The sequence below is a fragment of the Anser cygnoides genome, chromosome 23 (genome assembly GCF_040182565.1).
Source record: "Anser cygnoides isolate HZ-2024a breed goose chromosome 23, Taihu_goose_T2T_genome, whole genome shotgun sequence".
Classification (NCBI taxonomy): Eukaryota; Metazoa; Chordata; class Aves; order Anseriformes; family Anatidae; genus Anser; species Anser cygnoides.
In genome coordinates, this window is record NC_089895.1 from 6,138,961 (window position 1) to 6,161,342 (window position 22,382).

The following is a 22,382-nucleotide window of genomic DNA, read 5'->3' on the forward strand; positions in this document are numbered from 1 at the left end:
GCTGACGGTGTTTAAAGAATAAAAAAACCAACACCAAAACAAACAAAAACCCCTCAACCATTCAAAAAATGGTCTTCATCTTCTCCCCTACAGAGCTACAATCAGGATAATGAGAATGAGATGATGAGATGAGTATGTGTAAATAGTCTCTCCCTCTCTTTAAACACACAGGTGGGGAGATCTGGTAACAAGTTAAGAAAGGTAAAAGACTTAGGCTTTTGATGGATCAGTAAACAGTGAGTTCAGGCATAAGCTTTTTATCCTTCTGAGTCTCTACCTTCTCTCTGGAGGCATTAGACGGGAAATAAAGAAGGTGGTGTGAGGTCAGCCCTGCTGCCGGTAGGCTCCCCGCCCCTTCCCTGTAGTAGGGCTGCTGAACTTTTCACTCCGTCTGGGATCCACTAAGCCTGTTGGGAGGAGATGGGCGGTTAAGGGTATGGATTGCAGCACCTCTGCAGTCACCTAGCAAAGTGAATTGCCCCCTAGGGACCAAAGCAAACGGCTCCGAGGGCTTTGGTGGCTTGGTATCTTATAAAAAGCTTTCTGTTAAGAAACTAGGAGCAGCAGAGAAGCTACTGTAACGTTATGGGAATTGGAAGCTGCTTTAACAGGACGTCAGACCCCCTGTTCACTATCACGTAGGTAATTTTTTTTTCCTCCTTACGATGAATTGGTGTGTATGCCTGTGATGCAGAGTGCAGGGAAGATAAAGGTCTGTGTTATCCTGGGAACAGGCTAGCCGTAGCGCTGTTGGTCTAATCTGCTCCGCTTTTCAGAAAGTGAATGAGGCTGTGCAGCCTGCAGCTTATGTTACGAAATGTGCTGAACTCCTGAGGGCTTTGGGCGAGGAGGCTGCCTGAGCCGTTCCTTACACGCAGGTAATGCCCACGGGCATCGCCTTGGAGTTAGAGGGACACCGGGCAGCCAAAAGGCAGCGCCCCTCTCCCCCTGACGTGATGTCAGGCTTCCTAGAGAAGCTGCAGACTTTGTTCTTACTTGTCCCCCTGCTTCCCCCTCTCTCAGAACCTATTTTAGAGGTAAGTTTTCATTGTGTGAGACCTGTATTAACTGACTTGGGTGTTCATCTTGGGGCAGTGTGGATTGTCCTAAAGGGCACAGGTGGCAATGAAAACTATCGTGCCCTGCTGCTGCAACGTTCAGGATTGCTCGATGGTATTTTTGGCAAGGCTTCCCCTGCTCTGTGTAGGCAATGGGGTGAAGTTACTAAAGCCAGATTGGGATAACTTTGGGTTGCAGATGTTGCACCTTCTGCTGTAGAAAGCTGGTAAATGCTTATGGATAAAAATATTAGTTTGCATGCATTCACGGTAGTCATAGTTGGCCCCCAGTGAGCTTCTTTGTCCTAATATAATTAGCAGTTTGTGCATCCCATAGAATGTGTGGGGAAATATTTCTTCTTTGGAGCTGCTAGGTTGTATTTTTGCCTTACGAAGCCCCCTCAAAGCTCTTGAAGTTCTTAAATGATGTTCTTTTTTGATTCACTGCTGAGTGTGCTGTGTGCAAGTGAGCGAGTGTGGTTGTTTGGGATTTTTGTGTTCAGCTTTCAGTGAGGTGACGTTCTGGTGTCCCACACCGTGAGAGAGAAGCCCCACCACAGTTCTTCTTCTTGTGTGCGGATATGTGTGTCTCCATGGACTTTCACTGCCATCTGCCTCTCCTCGTGCTTGCACAGCAGCCTCTATCCCCAATTATCTGCATCCCACAGTTGAGGAAAGCCCAGAGCTTTATAAAGCTCGGTGTGGGTCTCACAAGTTTTGATAATGTTTGAAGAAAAGCCTGGATCCTTCTTAGTCCAGTATATTATTCACTAGTTGTCTTTCTGTAAGTATTCTGACCTTCCTGGGAGATCAGCTTTTAGGATCACAGTCCCTGTTCAGATACTTTATTGTTTTCTTGAATGTTTTTACATGCTTTTCAGAACTCAAGCCATGCTTCTCTCTAAGTATGGCACACTTGGTCCTGATACAATGGACTTGGAAGAGATACAATGGAGTTGGAAGAGAGCTTTATAAAGTGAACAGTAATAATAAATTTGCTTTCTGATTTTGTTTTTCAGAGTCGTCGTGAGTCCCCGACAGAATCTGACTCGTATCACATTAAAAGGGACTTTCCAGGGGGCTAAAGTAGTCCGCGGCCCAGACTGGGAATGGGGTAACCAAGACGGTAAGCTGTTTCTCAGATGTCCTGTAAAAGACAGTTCCATTTTTTTTTCTCTCTTTCTTTTTGCCATGTTGCTGGTTGAAAATGCATGTGCTGAGCTGTAGCTTCGAGGGAAGCTGTTCAGATGATGCAGGTTGCTGGTTTTTAAATATTTGTTTTCTTGTATTTGTTTAGAGACATACCTGTGGCATAGACTCCATGCATTCATTCAGGGTGTGGGAGGGCAATTTTGCTGCTCCTATTGCATAAATGTGAAAACTCGTGGGAACCGTCCTGGCAGATCTTTTATAGAACTGTAAGTGTACAGCACATTATAAGAAAATAAAGACCTGTCCTCTCCTGAAAAAGCTTCCATTCATGGTGGGAATTAAGGTTTGTCTGACTTTGTGTGTAGTATTCCTTTTTCCTTTGGAGTTCCTTGGAGTTACCCTTATTTGGACACTTGAGAACAGTGAAGAGGAATAGTCTAGGTTTGACGTGGAGCACTGATGAAGAACTCTGTGCTGTGGTTACTGGAGAATGACTTCTGCTTCCTGTGTGAACTGTAACTTCAGGCTGAAAATGCAGAGACAAAAAAGCATTTTCTAGACCTGATATAACAGCTGACTCACTGATAGCAATTTTGTGTAGTGCTGCAGGGTTAAGGAAACTTCACGGTCCATTTCTATTCCAGAGCCTTATAGCTGCTTTTTTCCCCTTAATAATTACAACTTAAGTTGTAAGTCCAAAGGTTCCACCACTTGGTGTTGACCCCACCATTTACTGCAGCTCTGGGTTCAGTGGAGGACGTGGATACTTGCAGGTTTGAGAGCAAAAGCAGCTTATGCTCAGTCCAGCTTAGCCATCCTTCTGAGATCAGATCAACATTTACATGTCTGAGACGGGTGTTGCTTACAACAGTGACGTGAAAGCAGTGGTATGTGCAAAACAAGTGAGAAGAAGCGTAAGGCCAGGTGCTCAGCTGCTCTCTGCTCAAACTGCCTCGTCTTTCCTTGGTGGAGCTGCCCCCATCCACTGCTGTCTGCTCTTCAGCACTTCTCTTCCTGGTAGCACTAACATCAGCTCTGTTTCCATTTAAGGAGGCAACGTGTAAGTAGTGGTAATACATAACCTTGCAAACTCTGTCACAGCGTCCAGGGGAGCGTGGGTGTTAATTACGTGGTCTTGTGTGCCTGCTAAAGGCAGTGGCATCTACTTGAGAAAGCTGATCGTATGGTCTTGCTCTTATTTGCCTGGGGCTTTTAGTATTCCTGATGCCCTTTGCAAAAATGAGCACTGAGTGCAAAACGTGCCAAGTGACCAAACTTCTTGTTCATCTGTGCTCAGGGTTGACCCTCACAACTCTTCAGTCGTTTAAATCTTTTCAACATATGCATATTTTTCCTTGCTGCCGCCTGAGTACAAACACCGTGGAAGTGGATGCTAATGCTCTCCTTAGAAAAAAGCACCTGGACAGGGAGGGGAAGTTACAGTAAAGCAATAAAGATTACACTAGTTTGTATTATCCTTTTTAGATACTGTGCAGTTAGATGAGGAAGTAAACTCCTTTAAGTTGATAATTTCCAAAGCTTTGCAGGCAATCAGATCCTCACTGGCAGTGCAATAAGACAGACAGATGTTGCAGGAAGAGGGAAGGAATCTGCAAATTCAGACTGTCTGTCACTATATTCAGTGCATTTTGTATATAAATCTAAAATCTCCACTTTCTGGACTGTTTCAGTGGTGGCCTTCTCTGCTTTGTGCAGGTGAAGTACCTGATGTTCTTCCACCTCACCAGTGCTGGGGTGATTTTGGGCAGATTTTCCAGCGCTGCTGTGTTTTTACTTTGCCACAGTGTGGTGCCATGACGCAGCGTGCTGCCTAGCTGGGCAGCGTTTCTGTAGACCAGGAGAAATGGCACTTACACTGTAACAGAGTTCAGTTTTTCCATATTTATTCCAAAGCAAATGGCTGCGTGGCTTTCAGTGAGCTTCACTTGGAGATTCTCTGAGTCGATCAAATTCAGTTGTCCTGTAGTTTAATTTCTCTAGTTAAAAAGTGAGTGAGATTGTTTGCACCTTCTACACATCCAGCATGTAAAGCTGGCCTGTGATAGGGCCCTGCAGAAGTCCTTCCTGGCAGCAGCTTCTCCATCAAGATTTCATCTATCAGCCATTGACTTTCAGCTCTGGGCCTGCTCATCTGTGATGAATAGTTGGAGAACAGACACGTTTTCTCCTTGTTTTTGACTTAGTTAAGAAAAAATTTGTTTAATTTTTGTCTCAGGTGAGTTCCTGTGTGTTGGTCTCTGAAAATACAAGCTGGATGCTTTCCCCCCTCTCTTTCCATCAGGTGGTGAAGGTAAAACCGGGCGCGTGGTCGATATTCGCGGCTGGGATGTAGAGACTGGACGCAGCGTGGCCAGCGTTACGTGGGCTGATGGCACCACAAACGTCTACCGAGTTGGACACAAGGGAAAAGTGGACTTGAAATGTACTGTGGAGGCATCTGGTGGCTTTTACTACAAAGAGCATCTCCCCAAGTTAGGTGCGTAAGCATGTTTCAACTGAGAAATTGTGACTCTCACTGCCGTTTCCTGACACTAAAGCCATTTTGCTTGGAAGACAGAAAACGAGCAGGTGGTTTTGTAAAGGTTCTGCATAATCTGCGTCATTAAAAAAAAAAAGTCTGTGTGAACATACTGTTTTATGGTCGGTAAAAAATAGTTTGGTCTTGTAGTGGTAAGATCATGTAAGACCATCAGATACCCACAGCTGTGTCCCAAGAGAGAGATCCGCCAAGGCAGCTTCTTGATGCTGCAGGTGTGTGAAACTCCCCAAGGAATGCCTGTGTTGTGTGTTGTTAGAACTACCTCATGTTTCATCCATACCATGATCCAGTTAGAGTCAAATCCTCTCCATCTCTCTACGTATGCTGCCCCACAGAGTGAGTACGGCATGCTCCACGAGTAGAATTACGCTGTTCTGCATCAATTAAGCCTTATGCTGATTTGCTGCCCTTGTTACAAAGGCAAGCACAACACAAAGCTGCTTATTGCGTCCTCCATGTGTGTGGGTGGTGTCATTCTTCTCTTTAGGAAAACCAGCTGAACTGCAGAGGAAAGAAAGCACAGACAGGCATCCGTTCCAGCACGGGGACAAGGTAAAATGCCTCCTGGACATCGACATCTTGCGGGAGATGCAGGAGGGCCATGGTGGCTGGAATCCTAAAATGGCTGAGGTATGCTGCTGCTCCTTCTCATTCTCTTCGCACTACAGGAGTAACCACTGGCTAAGAAGTTACCTGAATATCTTTGTGTAGCATGTTACCTTCTGTATTTATATTGTGTTAGGCAAATCACTAATACAAATTCTTTATTGATAGGACACAGGAGTCAGATTTTTACATTCAGATAAATCTAGGGTGTGTGAGAATACCTTGCAGAGCCCTGCAGAATTTCTAAGGCTCTGAGATAGGTCAGAAGAGTTGCTCCAACATCTTGGAAGCCAGTGCAAAAAAAATAATGTCTTAAAAAAAAAAAAATGATTGTAGTAATCTGTGCTCACCTTTATCATTTGGAAAGACGAGGACAATTTGTGCTGCATTCTCAAGCGTTTTTACACTTTGTATACCTATTGCTGTCCTTCCCCCAGTATGCTGCTCCTTTAAGGGAGCTTCTTAAGTCTCTTTCCCTCCTTTTGCAGAAAAATGACTGCATCTCATTTAAATCAGATTTGGGATTAAGCAACGTGATTCATTTAGGGGTTTTCCCCTGCTTTTTTTTCCTCCCCTATCAAAAGTTCATTGGCCAGACAGGGACTGTGCACAGAATCACGGACAGAGGGGACGTGAGGGTCCAGTTCAACAGTGAAACCCGCTGGACTTTCCATCCTGGAGCTCTGACCAAGGTATGTACCGACCGGTGAGCTTGGCCACAACTAGGAATGCTGCAGGGAGCAGCTGGCGGTTGAGCCTGCTGTGGTAGGATGCAAGGTGTCTCAAGCAAGTGCTGAAGAAATATACTGCTGCTGTAAAAGCAGCGGTACTAGGCAGAGTAGTGCAAGCACTCAGAGCTGAAACAGATAGCTGCAGACTGGGGGAGTTGGGCTACGAGGAGGTCCAGTTGTGGGAACCTTTAGATTTTAAATGTTGGAAGTTCTTACTGTCAATTCTTTCTTAATTTCTGTTCCTTTGATAAGAAAGGTAACAAGTGACCTACAACAACTCATCCTCCTGCTGCCTTTCATCTGTGACAAACTTTCGTCCACATCATTTCCACTTGATTTTTTTTTCCTTCCTTGTGTCTTCATTTTGTTCTACTTAACATCTTTTTCTCTTGCTTCTCTCTGGATGACCTGAGCCTTTAATCCATCTCTTCTAACTTTGTCTGCATTTCTGAAGCTGATAGCTGTGGCCTTCTCCAGAGGGTCGTGGTCTTGAAATGGGGATTATTAGAAATGGGGCTCATAGGTGTAGAAGGAGCTGCTGGAAGACTACAAAATTTGAAAGAATTGAACAAGGTCACAGGGCAAAAAAATCTCCAGCCAACACCAATGGATGGTCCAGTGTCAGACTGTTGGGTGCAGAATTGGTCTCCTTAAAAAGTGGTTTTTGACAGTGCCCCCTTCTTTGCTCAGTGAGCAGAGGGAGCATCTGGCAAAGGATCAGAAAGAAACCGGAGGTTTTCCTGTTTTAAATAAAACGGATTTAACTTCCTTATTAAAGTGAATTAAAGTCTCCAGGTATAGTGAGGGGATAGACCGAGGAAAGCTCCAAGTACTTCATGCCATTATTATGTACAAATGGTTTGAAAAAAAGAAGAAAATTGTTCTGTCCAAACTATTACCCTATTTAAATGTGTCCTTGGCTTAAAACAGAAGTACCGGAGCCCTTGGACTGTGTTTGTTTTGCAGTGCATTGATTACAGATTTCTTGGGAACTGTACTTAGGTTTTGTAATGCCTTGGTTTTTGCGTGGATGGGCTTCGTGTTTGGTTGGGATTGCTGAGGGTGGGGGTGGGGACTTTTTTTTTTCCTTTGGCTTCATCCCCCAAAAAGCTTATGACTTTTTTTTTCTTGTAGCTCAACACCTTTTGGGTTGGTGATGTTGTCCGAGTGATAGATGATATGGAAACAGTGAAGCGATTCCAACCTGGTCATGGGGAGTGGACAGATGAAATGGCACCTGTGAGTGCGCGTCAGTTCCAGGACAGTCCAGTAACTTCCTGAGTTTTCCTTAGCAATTAGGAATGGTGACTGGGCTTGCGTGGCCCTCCAGCATTCCTGCTGGTCAGTGAGAGCACAGACCCTTCTGGGACTGCTGAGGCTTTGCAAAGAAACGTTGCCTAGTGCTATTGGTAATACAATCCTATTGCAGAACCCAAAGCAAAGCGGGTAGGTGGGGAATCTGACAAAGAATTTGACTACCAGTGAGTCAGATAAGATTTCACTAACCAAGGTTAAAAAAAAAAAAAAGTCCTCTTAAGCTCTTCCCAATTGTCTGGAACAAGACAGGAAAAGTGCTTGAGTGGGAAAATGGTCTGATTGGACCAGGAGCAATTAAATGCATAGGGGAAATCTTCCCTAATCCCAATTTTCAGTTCTCTTAGGGTTCTGCAGGCTAAGTTTGTTGTTTCACCAGCTTTCTTTGTAGACATTTGTAATATATTTGGGAAACCCTTCTTATGTAAAGCCAGTAATAGAGAAAGTGCTGAGAACCCTCTGGTGTCCTCGAAGCGGGGGCTGTCTGTGCGCGTGTCACTGTTTAGTGCTTCTTTTCACACAGCAGGAGTGCCGCCTGCAAAACCTCTCTTAGAAGCGTTGCTCTGGTTCTGAGATGAGAAGCCTACTGTCTTACCTCTTAAAAATCCTTTCTCTTTCCATTGCAGACCCTAGGGCACATTGGCAAAGTGATCAAAGTGTACGGGGATGGAGACTTACGAGTGTCGGTTGGGGAGCAGTCCTGGACGTTTAATCCAGCTTGCCTGACAGCCTACCAGAGAGATGAGGAAGCAAATCTCATGACGACGGAGAATGCAAAGGAATCTAAAAGTGAGACAGTGAGAATGAAGGTGTCTGGGCTGGCAGGGGTTGAGAAACATTTGCTCTGCTTGTAATAACAGCAGCACACTGTGGACAGTGCTAAACTCCAGCTGCCTGTTCTTCCGTGGACAGAGCTCCAAAACCAAGCTTTGTCTTTTTGGGGAAGCACAGCTGGTCCTAACAGGAAAATACCGAGTTCTGCACTGGGGAGTGCTGGCCATAGTACTGCCCTAGGTTCAGTTCTTTCTTTCTGCCCAGATCTGTCTCAGTTTCCTGTTCTATCCTGCTGCAATTCCTGTAGGAGGATAATAATTTGTGAATGCTTGAAATATTCCCAGGTCTTTTTGTGGAAGTGCTGTCAAACCAATGAGTGTTTTCCCCAGCCTACTCTGAAGTTAGACTTGGGATCTTATGATGTGTAGAGGGGATTCTGCCTGTTTTGCACATCTGCTCCTAAAATTGCTTGTAGCCTCACTAGTTTCCTGTGTAGGTTAGGGTCATGTGGGAGAGAAAACAGACTTGATGACTTTGTTTTGCCACGCAGATAGGTCATAAACTGTTTCCTCAGTTTAGACTCCAGGGAGAACTCGCATACAGGCCCAAGCTTTTTAATTTTGCCCTGCCTGGATAACTGTAGAACCTCCGTCCATTCAAACATTCAAAAACCTGTGGCTGGAGAGCAGGTCTGCAAGGAGCTGTATTCTTGCCTGAAGTATCCTTCCCAAACCCAGGCATTCCTCTTCAGATATTTGCCTTTTGGTAGTAATTCTTCTGTGTTGGTCTTCTGAATCATGGTCTCTTTTGGGTTCTCAAAACATAAGGCTTGTAAAGCCAGAGTTTTGCGCAAGCTGCAAATCTGTAAAGCTCTTTGTGTGAGCCAAGAGGTATTGCAGGCCTGTACGGGGGTTATACAGCTGTGCTGTGCCAACTGTACACACGCTCTTCGGTGCTGTTAACCTGTTGCTGTTTTTCATTCCCCTCCAGGCACTTTGATTACTGTTTTGGAGAAGCTGTTGTCGCAGAAGACAGAGTCAGACCACGCGGGGTGTCTTGTCATTTGGGCAGCGCTCAAGAACACAGCTAAAGTCCGGGAACTCCTTCAGAAGTACCCAGACAAGGCAAGTTCTGAAAACACCCTGAATGGTTACTTTTTGTTGTGCTTTAAAATACTATCATCAAATTTTGTGGTTGAGTAGGGAGAAGAGTGGAAGAGAAATGATAGACTTTTCAGACCTTGTACTAGCTAATTTTGCTGCGATTTAGGATTAAATATGAAAATTAAACGTGAATATCAGATGGCTTCAGAGCATGGCATTGAAGCTGACCTGGAGCTTTGTCCCTACAGTGTGTTTCCAAAGCTGTCTTTTCCTAGATTTCCTGTATGGACACTGTACCTGTAGAATTAGGGAGACCTGTATTCATACATATATATATGAAAACAGGACCAGGATGTCCAAGAATCTAGCCCCTTTTTGAAAAGAAAGCCACAGGTTATGTCTGACTGAATGCATCTGTCCTCACATAACCTTGCTAAATAAACTGTTGGAAACAGGAAAGAGAAAAGCTGCCCAGATCCCAGCGCTGTGCAAGTCTGTGCAGAGTCTTATCTCCTGTCTGACTGGAGCAGGGAACTGGGCTGGACTTGCTGCTGAGAAATTTGTTTGCAGAGTGCTGCTGTTAGGATCGCGTCAACTCAAGTCGCTGCTCTTACCAGCTGACTGAAGGTTCCAGCCCTTTCAGTGAGGGTTCTAAGGTTTGTAAGCAGGTTTAAAAAGGAGAACTGGGAAATGAAGTATTTCAGCAGTGTCCTTGGAAACCAGTGGTAGCAAAACTCAAGTTTTGTTGAGGCCGTGTCTGCAGGCAGATGGCTGAAAGGACTGACTCTGAGCCCCTTGAAGCTGATGTAGTGGATTGTTTTCTGCTACTTATTGTAGTTCCTTATGTAAAAAGATAAAGGGAGCTCTGGAGATGGGAGGAACAGCCCAACATCTGTGTTTGTTATCAGATAAGAAAGTGCCAAGAGTCAGGAATACATTGCTGTTAGTTTTATTAGATTTCTATTTTATATTCTACTAAAATATTTCTAATAATGAATTAGCACTTCTGTAAGAGTATTATATGTAGCAAGAGTGTTATATACTTTGTAGTGCAAGTTAGACTTGCTTGCCTAGGGCTTTCTAGCTTATCAGCATTGTCTGTCTTGTGTAAATGGCAGAATAATGCAATGGCCTCTGACGCCTCCTTGCCTGAATGACTCACCCATCATCGAGTGAATCGAAGTCTTGCCTGCCCTGCTCTCCTGACTGCTGCACAGAACCAGCTGCAGGGAAAAAAAACCTTGTTCTGCTTGCCAGTCAGCTGAGGTTTTGCCAGCTCTTTCGTCTCTTCTCTTTAGCCTCCTGCTGATTTCAGTAGCTTCCTTTCCTTTTTTGTCTTGCATTTCATACGGCCTTCTCTTTGTTCTTCAGTCCCTTTACTTTTTGAAAAATGTTATTGTAGCACCTCAGCGCTGATTTACCCTCCTGCCAGTGTGCCCGGTGAAGTACCTGGAGTAACACAGAACAATGGGGGCTTGGCATCCAAAGCCTTATGCAAAGCTAATTTGATCTCCTCGTGCATTTTCCTAATAGGAAAGGAATTGTTGGCAGAGATGTCAAGAAGTATTCTGCTTGCAGGCATAGAGGAATTTGGCATCAGAGCTGCAAACAGAGCCCTGGCTTCCAGCTCTTTTCTCCCTTCTTGACTAAATGTGCTATCCCCTTCCCTGTTAGGAATATTTTGGGACAAGGTCAGCCTTGTAGTTGATGTACGTAAAGCAGAGCCGGCAGGGCACAGATTCTGCGTAGCATTTCTGAGCATACCGCAGTTGTGCAGCTGGTGGCTTTCATCCCGCCGAGGCCGGAACTCAAGGCAAGGTCTTTCCCTAACTAAGCAAGCTGTTTGCTGTGTCTTTGTCCTTACTGTAGGTCGACAGCAAGAATCAGGGCAGAACTGCCCTGCAGATCGCCTCCTATCAGGGGCATCTGGATGTTGTCAAGATTTTGCTGCAGGCACATGCCACTGTCAACCTAAGGGATGAAGAGGGGGATACAGCACTGCACTACGCAGCTTTTGGGTACGAGATCTTTTCTTGCTATCTCTGAGACAGGACCTAAAGGGCTGCAGAAGGACATTTCTAGGTGTAAATGGACTGTCTGCGTGCAGAGCACGTGGGAGAAGCTGAGGAGGGAGGGTTTTCTCCGTGTTAGAAATCGGCCTGTGATCTTCAGGACCACAGGTGAATTTCTTAGTACGCTGACTTAATGTCCACAGCTAGGTCAGTTTCTATGCTATAAAATTTGGGGGGAATCAGAACAAGTGATAAGAGCGTTTGGTGATTAGAGTTTTAGTGGTTGGGATTAGTTTGGTGGCTTGGTTTTGGTAGTGCACGTGTTTTTCAGAGCAACATAAAAGGATAAATTTCATTGTCAGTTACCAGGGAAGAATTCTTCATTATCAAGAGTGGGAGATTCCTGTTGATTTAAAACAGAGCAGATTCTAGAGTACAAGTTAGGAAGACTTTTTCTTAAAGTACTAAGAGGAGGTGGGGTGGGGATGGGAGAATGCAAAAAAAAAAAAAAAAAAAAAAAAAAAAAAAAAACCCAAGAAATTCTGTAGGCTTGCAAGAAGTGAGAATTTATTGTCTGTACAGCATTGAATCTGATCTGTCTTATTCCTTGCCTTTAAATCAGAAACCAAGCTGAAGTTGCCCGTGTGCTTATTAGTAAAGGAGCCAGCGGAGACCTGCTAAACAATGCAAAGTGCACAGCACTCTATGTTGCTGTCAGTCAAGGATTCGCAGAGGTGGTGCAGGCCCTCTGCGAGCTCAACTGTGATGTCAACCTCCCAGTAAGTCTTGGGGTTTGAGGGATTTGGGTTTTGGTGTTGTTTTTTTTCTTTTGTGGTGGGGGGGTTGCTTCTCCTAACATCATGCATCGTTTGTTGCTTAGCAGAATTTGAAGGTAGTTCTCTGAAAATGCTGTGAGTTGCACCAGGGAGGTATTTGCTTACATTCAGTACTCTGAAATTCCAGTTTGGGGTCTACCCCTTCACCATTGTGAGTCTGCTTGGTTCAGTCCAGTAGCACACTGTTGTGCTGGACTCTTCCTTCCAGTGAGAGCTGACCTGCTGCTAACGTGTGGTGTTGTATTCTGCTTTGGTACCCTCTTACAGGATTCCCAGGGAGACACCCCCTTGCATTACGCTATCACTGCAGATTACAAAGTCATCATCGAGATTCTCACTGAAGTACCCAACATCGATTTCACTGTCCAGAACTGTCAAGGCTTCAACCTGCTCCACTATTCTGCTCTAAAAGGCAACAAGCTGTAAGTGAATGAACAGCAGTGTGCATTCCTGGGGAACACACGGCTTGGCTAGGCGGTGTGGGCTAGATGGTGATAAAGTCTTGCTGAATGCTTATTGAGAAGCTCTGAACCCTAGCTGGTTAGCACCCAGCTGAGCTGGATGCAACTGACTACCTATAAGGCACTTAGAGCAGAGAATTTACATTAGTAGTAGTTCTTACGTAGCCATAAACAGAGTGTGTATGTGGTGCCTGGGGTATGGAACAGGTATCAGTTTCTGAGTACTTTACTTGCTTTGGGGGGAAAAAAAAAGATGATCTCAAGAATCTGAGTGTTTTTCTTCCTTTTCCTCCCTTCTCTAGTTCTTAATTCTTATGCTTATGTGTTAATTCTCTGCAGAAATGGTTACTCAGCAAGGAAGAAGGGAAAGGCTGAGATCATCTAACTCATTACATCCAGTTTGATATATTTTTAGCGATGCAAGTACTCAGTGCAAAGCACTAGTATAGATGGGCTATGCCACTTTTCTGCAGCAAGCTTCCTGGCAATGTGTGCAATATTTGAAGGCAGCAGAGTGGTATAATGCTCTGCCTCATTAAAGCTGCTAGCAAAAGTCTGTTAGAAAACATTGTTCCAATACTTGAGAGACAAAGGCAGAATTTGCCCTGAATTGTGTGCAAGTGTAGCGATACCGGAAAGGAGCGTGGTTCTCTGTGATGAATATGCTGACAAAATCACCAGTAAATGTATAATTGTTTTATTCTTGTAATTGTCTGCAAGATAGTGGGAGCACTCTGCATCGCATTTGCCAGCTCATAGTGCTGCCAGTTTAAAATTGAGGAACCTAAGAGGCAGGCCTGACTCTTCTGCATTGTTTTCCTTCCCGATAAAGTAACTCTTGTGTGTCTGGTTTACCTCCAATGTTCTAGAGCCATAAAGAAGATTCTAGCAAGAGCTCGACAGTTAGTTGACTCCAAAAAGGAAGATGGCTTCACTGCCCTGCACCTTGCTGCTCTCAATAATCACAAAGAAGTGGCAGAAATTCTCATCAAAGAGGTAAGAAACAAAACAAAGCCACCAACAAAACTCCTAGCTCTCCCGTTCCCCAAATCCCACGTTTCCTCCCAAGTTCTGTTGAGTTAATGCTGTGTGTGATGTGGAGGTGTGTGGGTCATATGGACAGATACAGAGGGCTGGGTCATGTAGCCCTCTCTTGGAGATATCTTTATTTCTGACCTGCAGATGGACTTGAGACTCAGGGCTTTAAGCAAGCACCATAACTGCAGCGCTCTTCTTCAGCCAAACTCAGCAGCAATAGCTCTTTTTGTTTGATGCAATTCTTCTCTTCAAGGGTCGCTGTGATGTCAACCTCAAGAACAACCGAAATCAAACACCTCTGCACCTGGCTGTCATCCAGGGACACGTAGGGATGGTGCAACTGCTGGTCAGCGAAGGCAGTGATGTCAATGCTGAAGACGAGGACGGGGACACAGCCATGCACATTGCCTTGGAACGACAGCAGCTGATGTCAGTGGTGATGGAGAAGCGTGAAGGGGAGATGGGGTTATCCCTTCTTTCCAAGGTGAGCTGGGAACTGGAGAAATTCCAGCTCCAAGGGCAGGAGAATGCATGATGATGGTGTGGCTGCAGATTGTGGGATCTAAGGGGGCAAAGGATGGCAGTGAAACTGTGCAAAGCCTGTCCAGCTGAACATGAAGCAAACCTTAATGCTTGGGGGAAAGCAGTGAATAAATCTGCTGAGAGTATGCTTGGTTTTATAGCACGAAACTTCGCATAGTCAGACACCAATTCATCCTGTATCCTCCCATTTTTTATTAGCATTGTGTGCTTCTTTCTTGACATGGGAAAGATTACAAATCTGCTCACAGAGCCAAGAGCCTTTGGGTTTAATTCCTGCCCCAGAACCACAGCAATTCATTTCTATCTGGTGGCATAGAAAATATGAGGCTAGCTAACCACAAACACCCCAGTTATCTGCAAATGTACCGCGGAATGTGAAAGATGAGACGTATTATATATGATGAAGGCTATGTTGCTATAAAGCCTGAAATGGATTTCACCATGTTGCTCCATATTCATGGATAAATGAATATATCTATATATATGGATGTATGAATATATATATACACTTCTTTTTCCATCTTTCACTGCAGAGCGAAAGCAAATTATGCAACACTAGACTTTTTTTGCAAGATTTGTCAATTTGCAAATGCATAAATGCAGTGGAAAAAGTGCTTTTCAGCATTTCTGTTAGCTCTCAGGGATAGACTTTGTATGTATACCACGGATGATGACATGCAGAAGAGCTGAATTTCTTCCTCAGTCTGAACACGGGTCATTTCAGGATAGGCCTTAGATCTAGAAGTCAGTGCATGATATGGAAGTATTGGAAGCTTAATCTGTCTTTTTAGCCAAGATATTAGATTAGCTTTTCAAAGTGTTTTGTCATCCATATAAATACCAACATGTGCACGCACCAGATTTGCAGTGCAAGCCAAAACTGCAAACACTGGTTATACATTATGGATGGATTGAGAATTATTCCATTGTGGGGATAATATTGAAAAATCTGGCATAGAGTTTTTATTGTAATTTGAAATGATAAGCATAATTCAAACTGACGTTCTGAAGGGGGCACATGCTGTGTGCCAAACTCCTATTCCTCCTTTCTGCTTATTGGCACTTGAAAAAGTCTAGTGCACCACCCTTCTTTCATGTTGCTCGTTACCAAGCTACCAGCGTTGATAGCAGGAATTGATGGCTCCAGTGCGTGGCCAGCAATACTCCAGCCTCAGGTCCTGACATCCACAGTGGCATCTCACACCAGCTTAACAATCACTTCTGAATGTCTCTGCCCATAAATTTAAGCAAAGGGATCAGCAGCAAAAATGGGTTTTACCATTTCGTTAAAAGTCTGCGCAACAGCTTTCCTAGCTGCTGGGCTTTAGCTTGTACTAGGGGCGGCCGATAGCCAGTCCTGGGGGCAGAAATCTCAACATGATATATGTCTTTCCCAATACTATTAACAGTAATGCTGTATCTAGATTCTGCAGACTCCTTCATGTCGAATTTTACATGCCCTGATCTGCCTAAACACTCTGATCTTTTAAACCAGTAGAAAATTGTTCAGAGTTTGGATCACATACATAAAAGCTTGGCTTTTTAAATAGCTGCTGCTGCTTAAGGCTCCATACACCAGCTGCTCGTCAACTGGTATTTACTGCGTTGCCTTCGGTGTACACTTTGTACTTTCCTTTCACTAGCTGAAGAAGTGAATGCCTATTGCTATGGTTGGTAATGATTAGGTACCACTTAGGACCAGTTTTATGTACCTTTGTTCCTGGAATGCAGGGTTTGAATCTGTTACTTGTATGCCGAAGGATCTTCTTGCATTTTGAGAGTGCAAAATTACACCCTTAAATTGTCGGTACAAGGATTAAGATTCTGTTTAGAATTTGATACAGCTACATAACAGACTTTTCTGTTAACAGTGTTTCTCAACATCTTTTAGCTGCAGGCTTCTGGCTTTCTTGGAAATGTGGAGCTGAATGTTGGAACTGCAATTGCATGTTACTTAGCACAAGAAGGAGCAGATATTAATTATGCAAACCATCGGGGAAAGTCTCCTTTAGACCTTGTTACAGACGGAAGGATTGTCCAGATCATCAAAGACTTTTCACAGAAATTCAGGTAAACCCACATCCTCTGGGAACTAGCTGCAGTAAATTTCCTTGTAAAATGTCAAGTGCTCCCCCAGCACTGTGGTGTCAGAGCTGCCATGCCAGGAAGGGTGAAGCTTTCCTGAAACACATCAGATTTCAGTCAGAGCACCTTCTGTTTCATCTGGAGCTGGATGCTGGCACTGTGTTTGTCAGGGCCTCTTTAAGGGTGCATACTGCCATTGGAAACAGTTGGCAAAAGCAAATGAACGCTGCTCACGTAAATTCAGCCTCCTGACTTGGAGAGCCCTGAGGCGGTCTGAGAAGACTGTCCACCGAAGGCAAGAGCAGCTCCTCTCTGCAGGGTAATTTTGGGTTCTGTTTTGCTTTCACTGGATTCTGCAGTTACAGATATTTAAAGTCTGAACAGAGAGGAAATGCAATGAAAGAGTGGGTGCCAGAATCTGCAGAATTTATTCCAGAGCTAGATAAATGGTTGTTTTTCAACTGACAAGAGAATAGCTTAGAAAGTGCCAAGGGGAGAGTAGCAAGTCAAATTTCTCAGGTTCTGAGGAACTTTTGTTTGGATTTTGACTTTGCAAACATGAAAGCAGAGTTCTGTTTGATCTGAGAGCATAGACCTGCAGGTATGTTACTGCTGGAGGGGGAGCCAGGCAGCAGCTTCTGTAATTGGCCATGCTCCTGGTTCATTTTAAATAACAGGTGAAATACATCTCTTTAAATGTTTTTAAACATCTGGGGATTTTGTTAGTGGAGTATATGTTGAAATGAAGAGGTCTGGAAGAGAAAAAGCATTTATAAAGAAGCTGTTGTCACTTTGGTAGGAAACTGGTTGGCAGGTTCTTCAGAAACTTACCAACTTTATATCAAAAGTTCAAAAAGCATCCCTTCGTAATACTCCTGGTGGGCCGGGGGTTCTTGGTAATAATGAAGACGTTTGTTAGTGCAACCACCATCCTTGTCCCTTCTGTTCAATCATTGCTCATTCATACAATTAAAGAGTTTAGGTAGTAGGTCTAGCTAGCAGATGACTGGCTGGCAGGAAAAGTAATGGATGGGTTGGGGCTCGTAGTGTCAGGACAGAGGTCTGGATGGGTTATGTAAGAGCCTGGGTTATGTAAGAGCCAAATTCACAGACAGTCACCCCGGGCACACTTCAGGAATATGTGAACAGACAGCATCCTTAGGGCTGCACTTTTTAAATAGCTCCTGAAAGCTGGCCCTCTTGGTAGGTGACTGTACTGTCAATACCTGATTGTTGTCCTCCAAAAGGACGGTTCCAGCTTGTGTAAACATTAGATGTCCCTGCTCTTCCCCTTTCTTTTTACATAGATTCAGTCAGAATCCAAGCTAGAGGCTGAGTTGGTCCCACAAAGGCACTGAAGGCTCACAAGTTAGAGCCGCAGTTGATCAGACAGCAGTCTCCACGTGGAATGCTTCCCAGGGATTAATGCAATTTTATCTGGTTGCTGAAGAACGACCTGGAGTATGTGGCTCAAATCTCACTACGTGTTCTCTGCTGCAGGGAACAGCAGGTTTCTTCAGACTGCTCAGCTGTCACCTGCAGCCTTCGCCGCGTGCACACCACCCCCAACACGATGACCAACCTGAGTGTCTCAAGCGTGGCAGTCCCCACAGAGTGCCTGGTCTGCTCAGAGCTGGCCTTGCTCATCCATTTCTTCCCCTGCCAGCACAGTATTGTCTGTGAAGGTAAGTCCTTCTGCTTTTTCTGTTTTTCCTGTTCCGCCATGCAGCCTCCCTGTCTAGACTCTCATAAATCAAGGTCTATTGAGCTGTGTGTGACCTGAAACAACCCCGGCATGAGTTCAACAGCACTGTCTCTAGATAGGATGGCCAAAGCTATCTATGACAGGCACACGTTGTTCTGAGCACCTGCTGATAGGCCCCCCAGGCAGTGCTCATGGATGCCCTGGATAATTCAGAAGGAAGGCCAGATGTTTCAGTTCTGGCTGGCAGTGTTTTATCCATCAAAACCTCCTGAGAAGGATTTCCCCCTTCTCTGGCTTTTGTTATGCATTTGTATCTCGGTTGTTTTAATGGCAGCTTGCTCAAACATGTCTGCGAGCTTGTAAACCTCATCAAGGCTCCCTCAGTCTGACCCCAGGGAATTTGGTAAGGACTGTGTGCGAGGGCTGCATCCTTTTCACACAGAATAAAAAGCTGTTTTGCATCCACAGTGCAGCAGTTCTGGCAGCACAGAGATGTGAGGAGTTAAAGGTGTTTTAATTGCTACTGACATAGGAAGGACTAAACCAAAAGCCTAGGAGGTAGCTCAAAAAGAAGGCCATGTCCTCATTTCCATGCAGAAACAGTCTCATAATCATCCAGGGAATTCTCAGGTCATTTAAAAGCTGATGTTCTTCAGCCTGTTCTCTTCCTCTCGCTTCTGGCACCAGTGGGCTTGATTGTAATCACTCCTTGTATCATTTTGATAGAATGCTCCAGGAGAATGAAGAAGTGCATCAAATGTCAAGTGACAATAACCAAAAAAATCAAGCAAGGTATGTGTGCTGTTCCTACTGTTCAGTGCTGTGTATTGGGAAGGGTGCTTCACAGCGTTTGTTTGAGCAACATCAACGATTGTCAGAGAAATATGCATCAGGAAGAAAGATGTGTTTTGGGGGGAGAAAAGAGGGGAATACCTGTTGCACTGATCACCTTCAGAGAAGAAAAAGTGCGTTCAGCTGGCGTGGGCCAAAATCAAGCTGCATAGACAGGACATTTGAGGAAGCTAGATCTGTGCCTGGCTTATTCTGTTCATCGGGTTCTCTGCAGTTAGAACTGCAGTCTCCTCCGGTCTACCTATTTACACAGGCAGTGATTTAACAATGAAAATTTGTGAGAAAGGAAAAATGGCATCTTGTGGAAGCCTTGCTTCTCACTTGGCTGAAACTCCAGTGCCTGTGCAGGGCTGGCATTGGCCAGCTCTCCAGGAATTGTTGAGCTGGGTTGTTTTGACAAAGGTCTTTAGCCCCGTCTAAAACAGATTGTCTTGTGTCTGTGGTACTCCATCCAGAATGGGTAATGTGTGTCATCAGGATGGTGGCAGCTTTGCACTTGCCTTGGAATTAATCCAGGTTGCCCACTGAAGCTTTTTCCATAGAGGTTATGACAGCGGTTATGATGTCTTTAGAGCCAAGATCACTCTTAAGGAAACTCTGTAGCAGTGGACATGAAAGAACTGCGTGTCCTGCTGCTCATGTCTTAGCATTGTGTGACTTGGTTGGAGTCAGGTAGTGGTTTTCTGTCTTGATGCCTGGACAAATGCACAGGGGAGCAATTCTGTCACGTGGCATCAGACAAAGGCAGCTGGCAAAGACAGAAATCCTCTTTGGAACTCCAAAGTGTGGAGAGGGAAAAAAAAGTTTGCCTGACGGTAGACAGGAGCATTTGTCTTTGCTCCAGGCTGCTAAATGGCATCAAAATGACAACAAGAATTCCAGAGGAGACATTTGCATGCAGATTGCAGTTACAGAAAGGAACATCCAAGTCTCTGAGTGTATCAGCAGGACTTAACTATGAGTGATGTCTTCAGTGTGTCTTAGCAAGCGCTCTGTTCCCAAATTTGCTTCACTTTTATGGATTCGAAGTCACTTCTTGCACTGCTGAACTGCAACTTGTTCCAGGATGTTGGGGAAAGGGACGCCTATATTGAAGTGTAAAGCTACCTAATCAAAGATTAAGGAGCAGAAGATGAGCAGAGGCTGTATTAAGCTGAAACTGGAAAGAGTATATTTCCCAAAGCTGGCAGTTTTTCAAGTATTTGGGGTTCTTTCACATTTCATCTATGTAGAACAATTATCTCTATAATGTCCACTGAATTTTGCATATAGAGTCGACTAAAGGTCTCTACTTGTGCAGCTTCATGTGTGCAAAAGTCCCTGTAAGTGATGTCAAGTGGTGTCGTCTTGTTTTACCACGTGTGTCCTGAAAAATACCAGCAGAAATTTGAATCCCAAATGTAATCAGGAGGTTGAGAGAGCATGGTACCGCTAGCACTGTGAGGATTCCTGGACTAGTATGGCAGAACATCACAACCAGCACCGAAAGCTTTTCCTTAAAGGTAGCACCAGCGTATTCCAGAACGCTAAGGCAGGACGTATCAGACATTTGTATTTTCTTTTTCTTTCTTTTGTTTCTTCTATCTTTTTTTAAAAAAGAAACAGGCAGACAAAAGCAAACAAAAAAAACCAGCCGAGCAAGAAAACAGGAAAGCAGCACTGGCCAGTGTGTAAAAAAGCATCATCTTGGGCTTTTTGTTTGTGGACTCCCTGGATGAGGCTCAGTGAAGAGAGTTTAGTCTGAGCTAATTGCTGCTCATTGAGGGACAGCCTGATTAAAGAGACGCTGCATGAGGCAGAGCACAGTAGCAACTAACTGTCTCCCTGCTCTCCCACCCTGCAGACAGCACCGAGGTGGAGTGCAGCCCGAGCTCTGAATCCACAGATCAGAGGAAGCTCATGGAGGAGCTGCAGAACCGCTACCGGCAGATGGAAGAGCGCATCACCTGCCCCATTTGCATCGACGACCAAATCAAACTGGTCTTCCAGTGTGGACATGGCTCTTGCCCAGACTGCAGCACAGCCCTTACTGTCTGCCCCATCTGCCGGCAGGCTATCCGGGAGAGGATTCAGATCTTTGTCTAAGGATATGCTTGCTTCCCTTCCCATTCCCACCTCCTCGTTTACTTCCTTTTTGTTTGCATTTTAGATGAGAAGCGCTGCTCAGTCTGGGTTTGGCTACCTGCAAAGCCAGCGTGGGGGGGGGGGGGGGGGGAGACAAATAATGTGATTGGGGTGGAGGTGGAGGGAGGGAGTCCCCTCTGCTTCCAGTGTCATACGGGCAAGGAGTGGTGCTCGAGGGCAGGCGGCCACCTCGCCTGGTGCTGCTGATCGATCAGAAAGATGTGAAGTAAAGAACGGTGGACTGTCGACTGAAGTCAGAAGAGACGTGCAGACCAGAGGTGACAGACTTCCATACGCAGGTGTTTTCAAGGGCATCCAGCTCCAGTGACTGCAGCACGTCCAGTGCCCCGTGGGGGCAGAGCTGGAGCCTTGGCACTCAGCAGTGCTCTGAAGGAGACGCTGTAGAAGGATCAGCCTTATCCCTCGGCAGGCAGTGGCAAAGCACACGCTTGCACCTCACAGGAGAAGATATCAGAGGAGATCAGACCTGGCCATCAGTCCTCCTCGTTGCCTGCTGCTGGTAGGGAGGTGATGTCCTCAGACAGCGTGTTCTCTGAGCTGGAACTTGCGGGCTCAACAAGAATTCGGACTGACAGAGGCAACTCTGGATGTGGTGAGATCCTAGGGACAGAGCGTGTGCCTTAGAGATAAAGTAGTGAAGACTGATTGGGGAAAACGTGTTGTTACCACAGAAACGTCTACGTGACACTCTTCTTCCATGTTTTTTTTCTGCACAATGGTGTGTTCAGAGACTCCTGAGCTTTCTATCCATAATGCCAAAGGCAGGTGTTAAATACTCCAATCAAAGTGTAAAGAAAATAAATAGTAATAATTAAGAGATGAGAAAGAGGGATTTCATTTTGGTTTCTTTGTTTTGCAGCAAAACTTAATAAAATAAAATCTATATTTTTCCTGAGCATTAAAATGAATGTACAAACAGTAGCTGAACTATGGATCTGGCTGTATTGTGTTTCCCAACTGTCTGACTGAAGAAATATTATCCAGTGAACCTGTCCTGTAAAGTAACTGTTGGTGGAAGTGCCAACCTGTAGGGCTAGCGTGCCATGCGTGTGTGTATGTATCCTTACGTGTTTGCGTGTGGTATCTATCTTTAATGACACAATTATACACAAGTGATACTGTTTGTTACATCTTGCAAGCAATATTTAAAAAAAAAAGAACAAAACTACTGTGGTCCTCTACTATCTTTGTTCATTGGCAAAGAGATGGCAAATATTTTAAAGAAATCTTTGATTTTGTGTCATATCTGGTAGCTATGGATGTAACTCTTACTTCATCTTAGTCCTCTGGTGGTGTGAAAAAGTGCTGTCACAGTGCCTGATTCTTACAGACGATCTTTCTCCAAATATTCACTTGAAGCTGTTACAAATTCAGTGGGGTTTTGATACAGACCTACAAAGTAGGAAC

The 22,382-nt window shown here is 44.7% G+C and overlaps 1 protein-coding gene across 3 annotated transcripts in view; it reads left to right on the top strand.

The window, feature by feature from the left end:
• MIB2 (MIB E3 ubiquitin protein ligase 2) overlaps window positions 1–21,902 on the top strand; it is a 41,736-nt gene extending 19,834 nt beyond the window's left edge. For 2 of the 3 annotated variants that reach the window (XM_066982221.1, XM_013194751.3), the window contains 16 exons: window positions 2,078–2,184; window positions 4,513–4,707; window positions 5,258–5,400; window positions 5,961–6,068; window positions 7,242–7,346; window positions 8,048–8,210; window positions 9,186–9,319; window positions 11,168–11,316; window positions 11,933–12,089; window positions 12,414–12,568; window positions 13,477–13,603; window positions 13,899–14,129; window positions 16,080–16,258; window positions 17,774–17,958; window positions 18,705–18,770; window positions 20,674–21,902. In XM_066982221.1, coding sequence (XP_066838322.1) covers window positions 2,078–2,184; window positions 4,513–4,707; window positions 5,258–5,400; window positions 5,961–6,068; window positions 7,242–7,346; window positions 8,048–8,210; window positions 9,186–9,319; window positions 11,168–11,316; window positions 11,933–12,089; window positions 12,414–12,568; window positions 13,477–13,603; window positions 13,899–14,129; window positions 16,080–16,258; window positions 17,774–17,958; window positions 18,705–18,770; window positions 20,674–20,915 — 2,446 coding nt within the window. In that variant the 3' untranslated portion in view covers window positions 20,916–21,902. The remainder of the gene's footprint in view (window positions 1–2,077; window positions 2,185–4,512; window positions 4,708–5,257; window positions 5,401–5,960; window positions 6,069–7,241; window positions 7,347–8,047; window positions 8,211–9,185; window positions 9,320–11,167; window positions 11,317–11,932; window positions 12,090–12,413; window positions 12,569–13,476; window positions 13,604–13,898; window positions 14,130–16,079; window positions 16,259–17,773; window positions 17,959–18,704; window positions 18,771–20,673) is intronic. The other variant, XM_013194754.3, reaches the window with a different exon arrangement.
• Window positions 21,903–22,382: the final 480 nt, after the last annotated feature.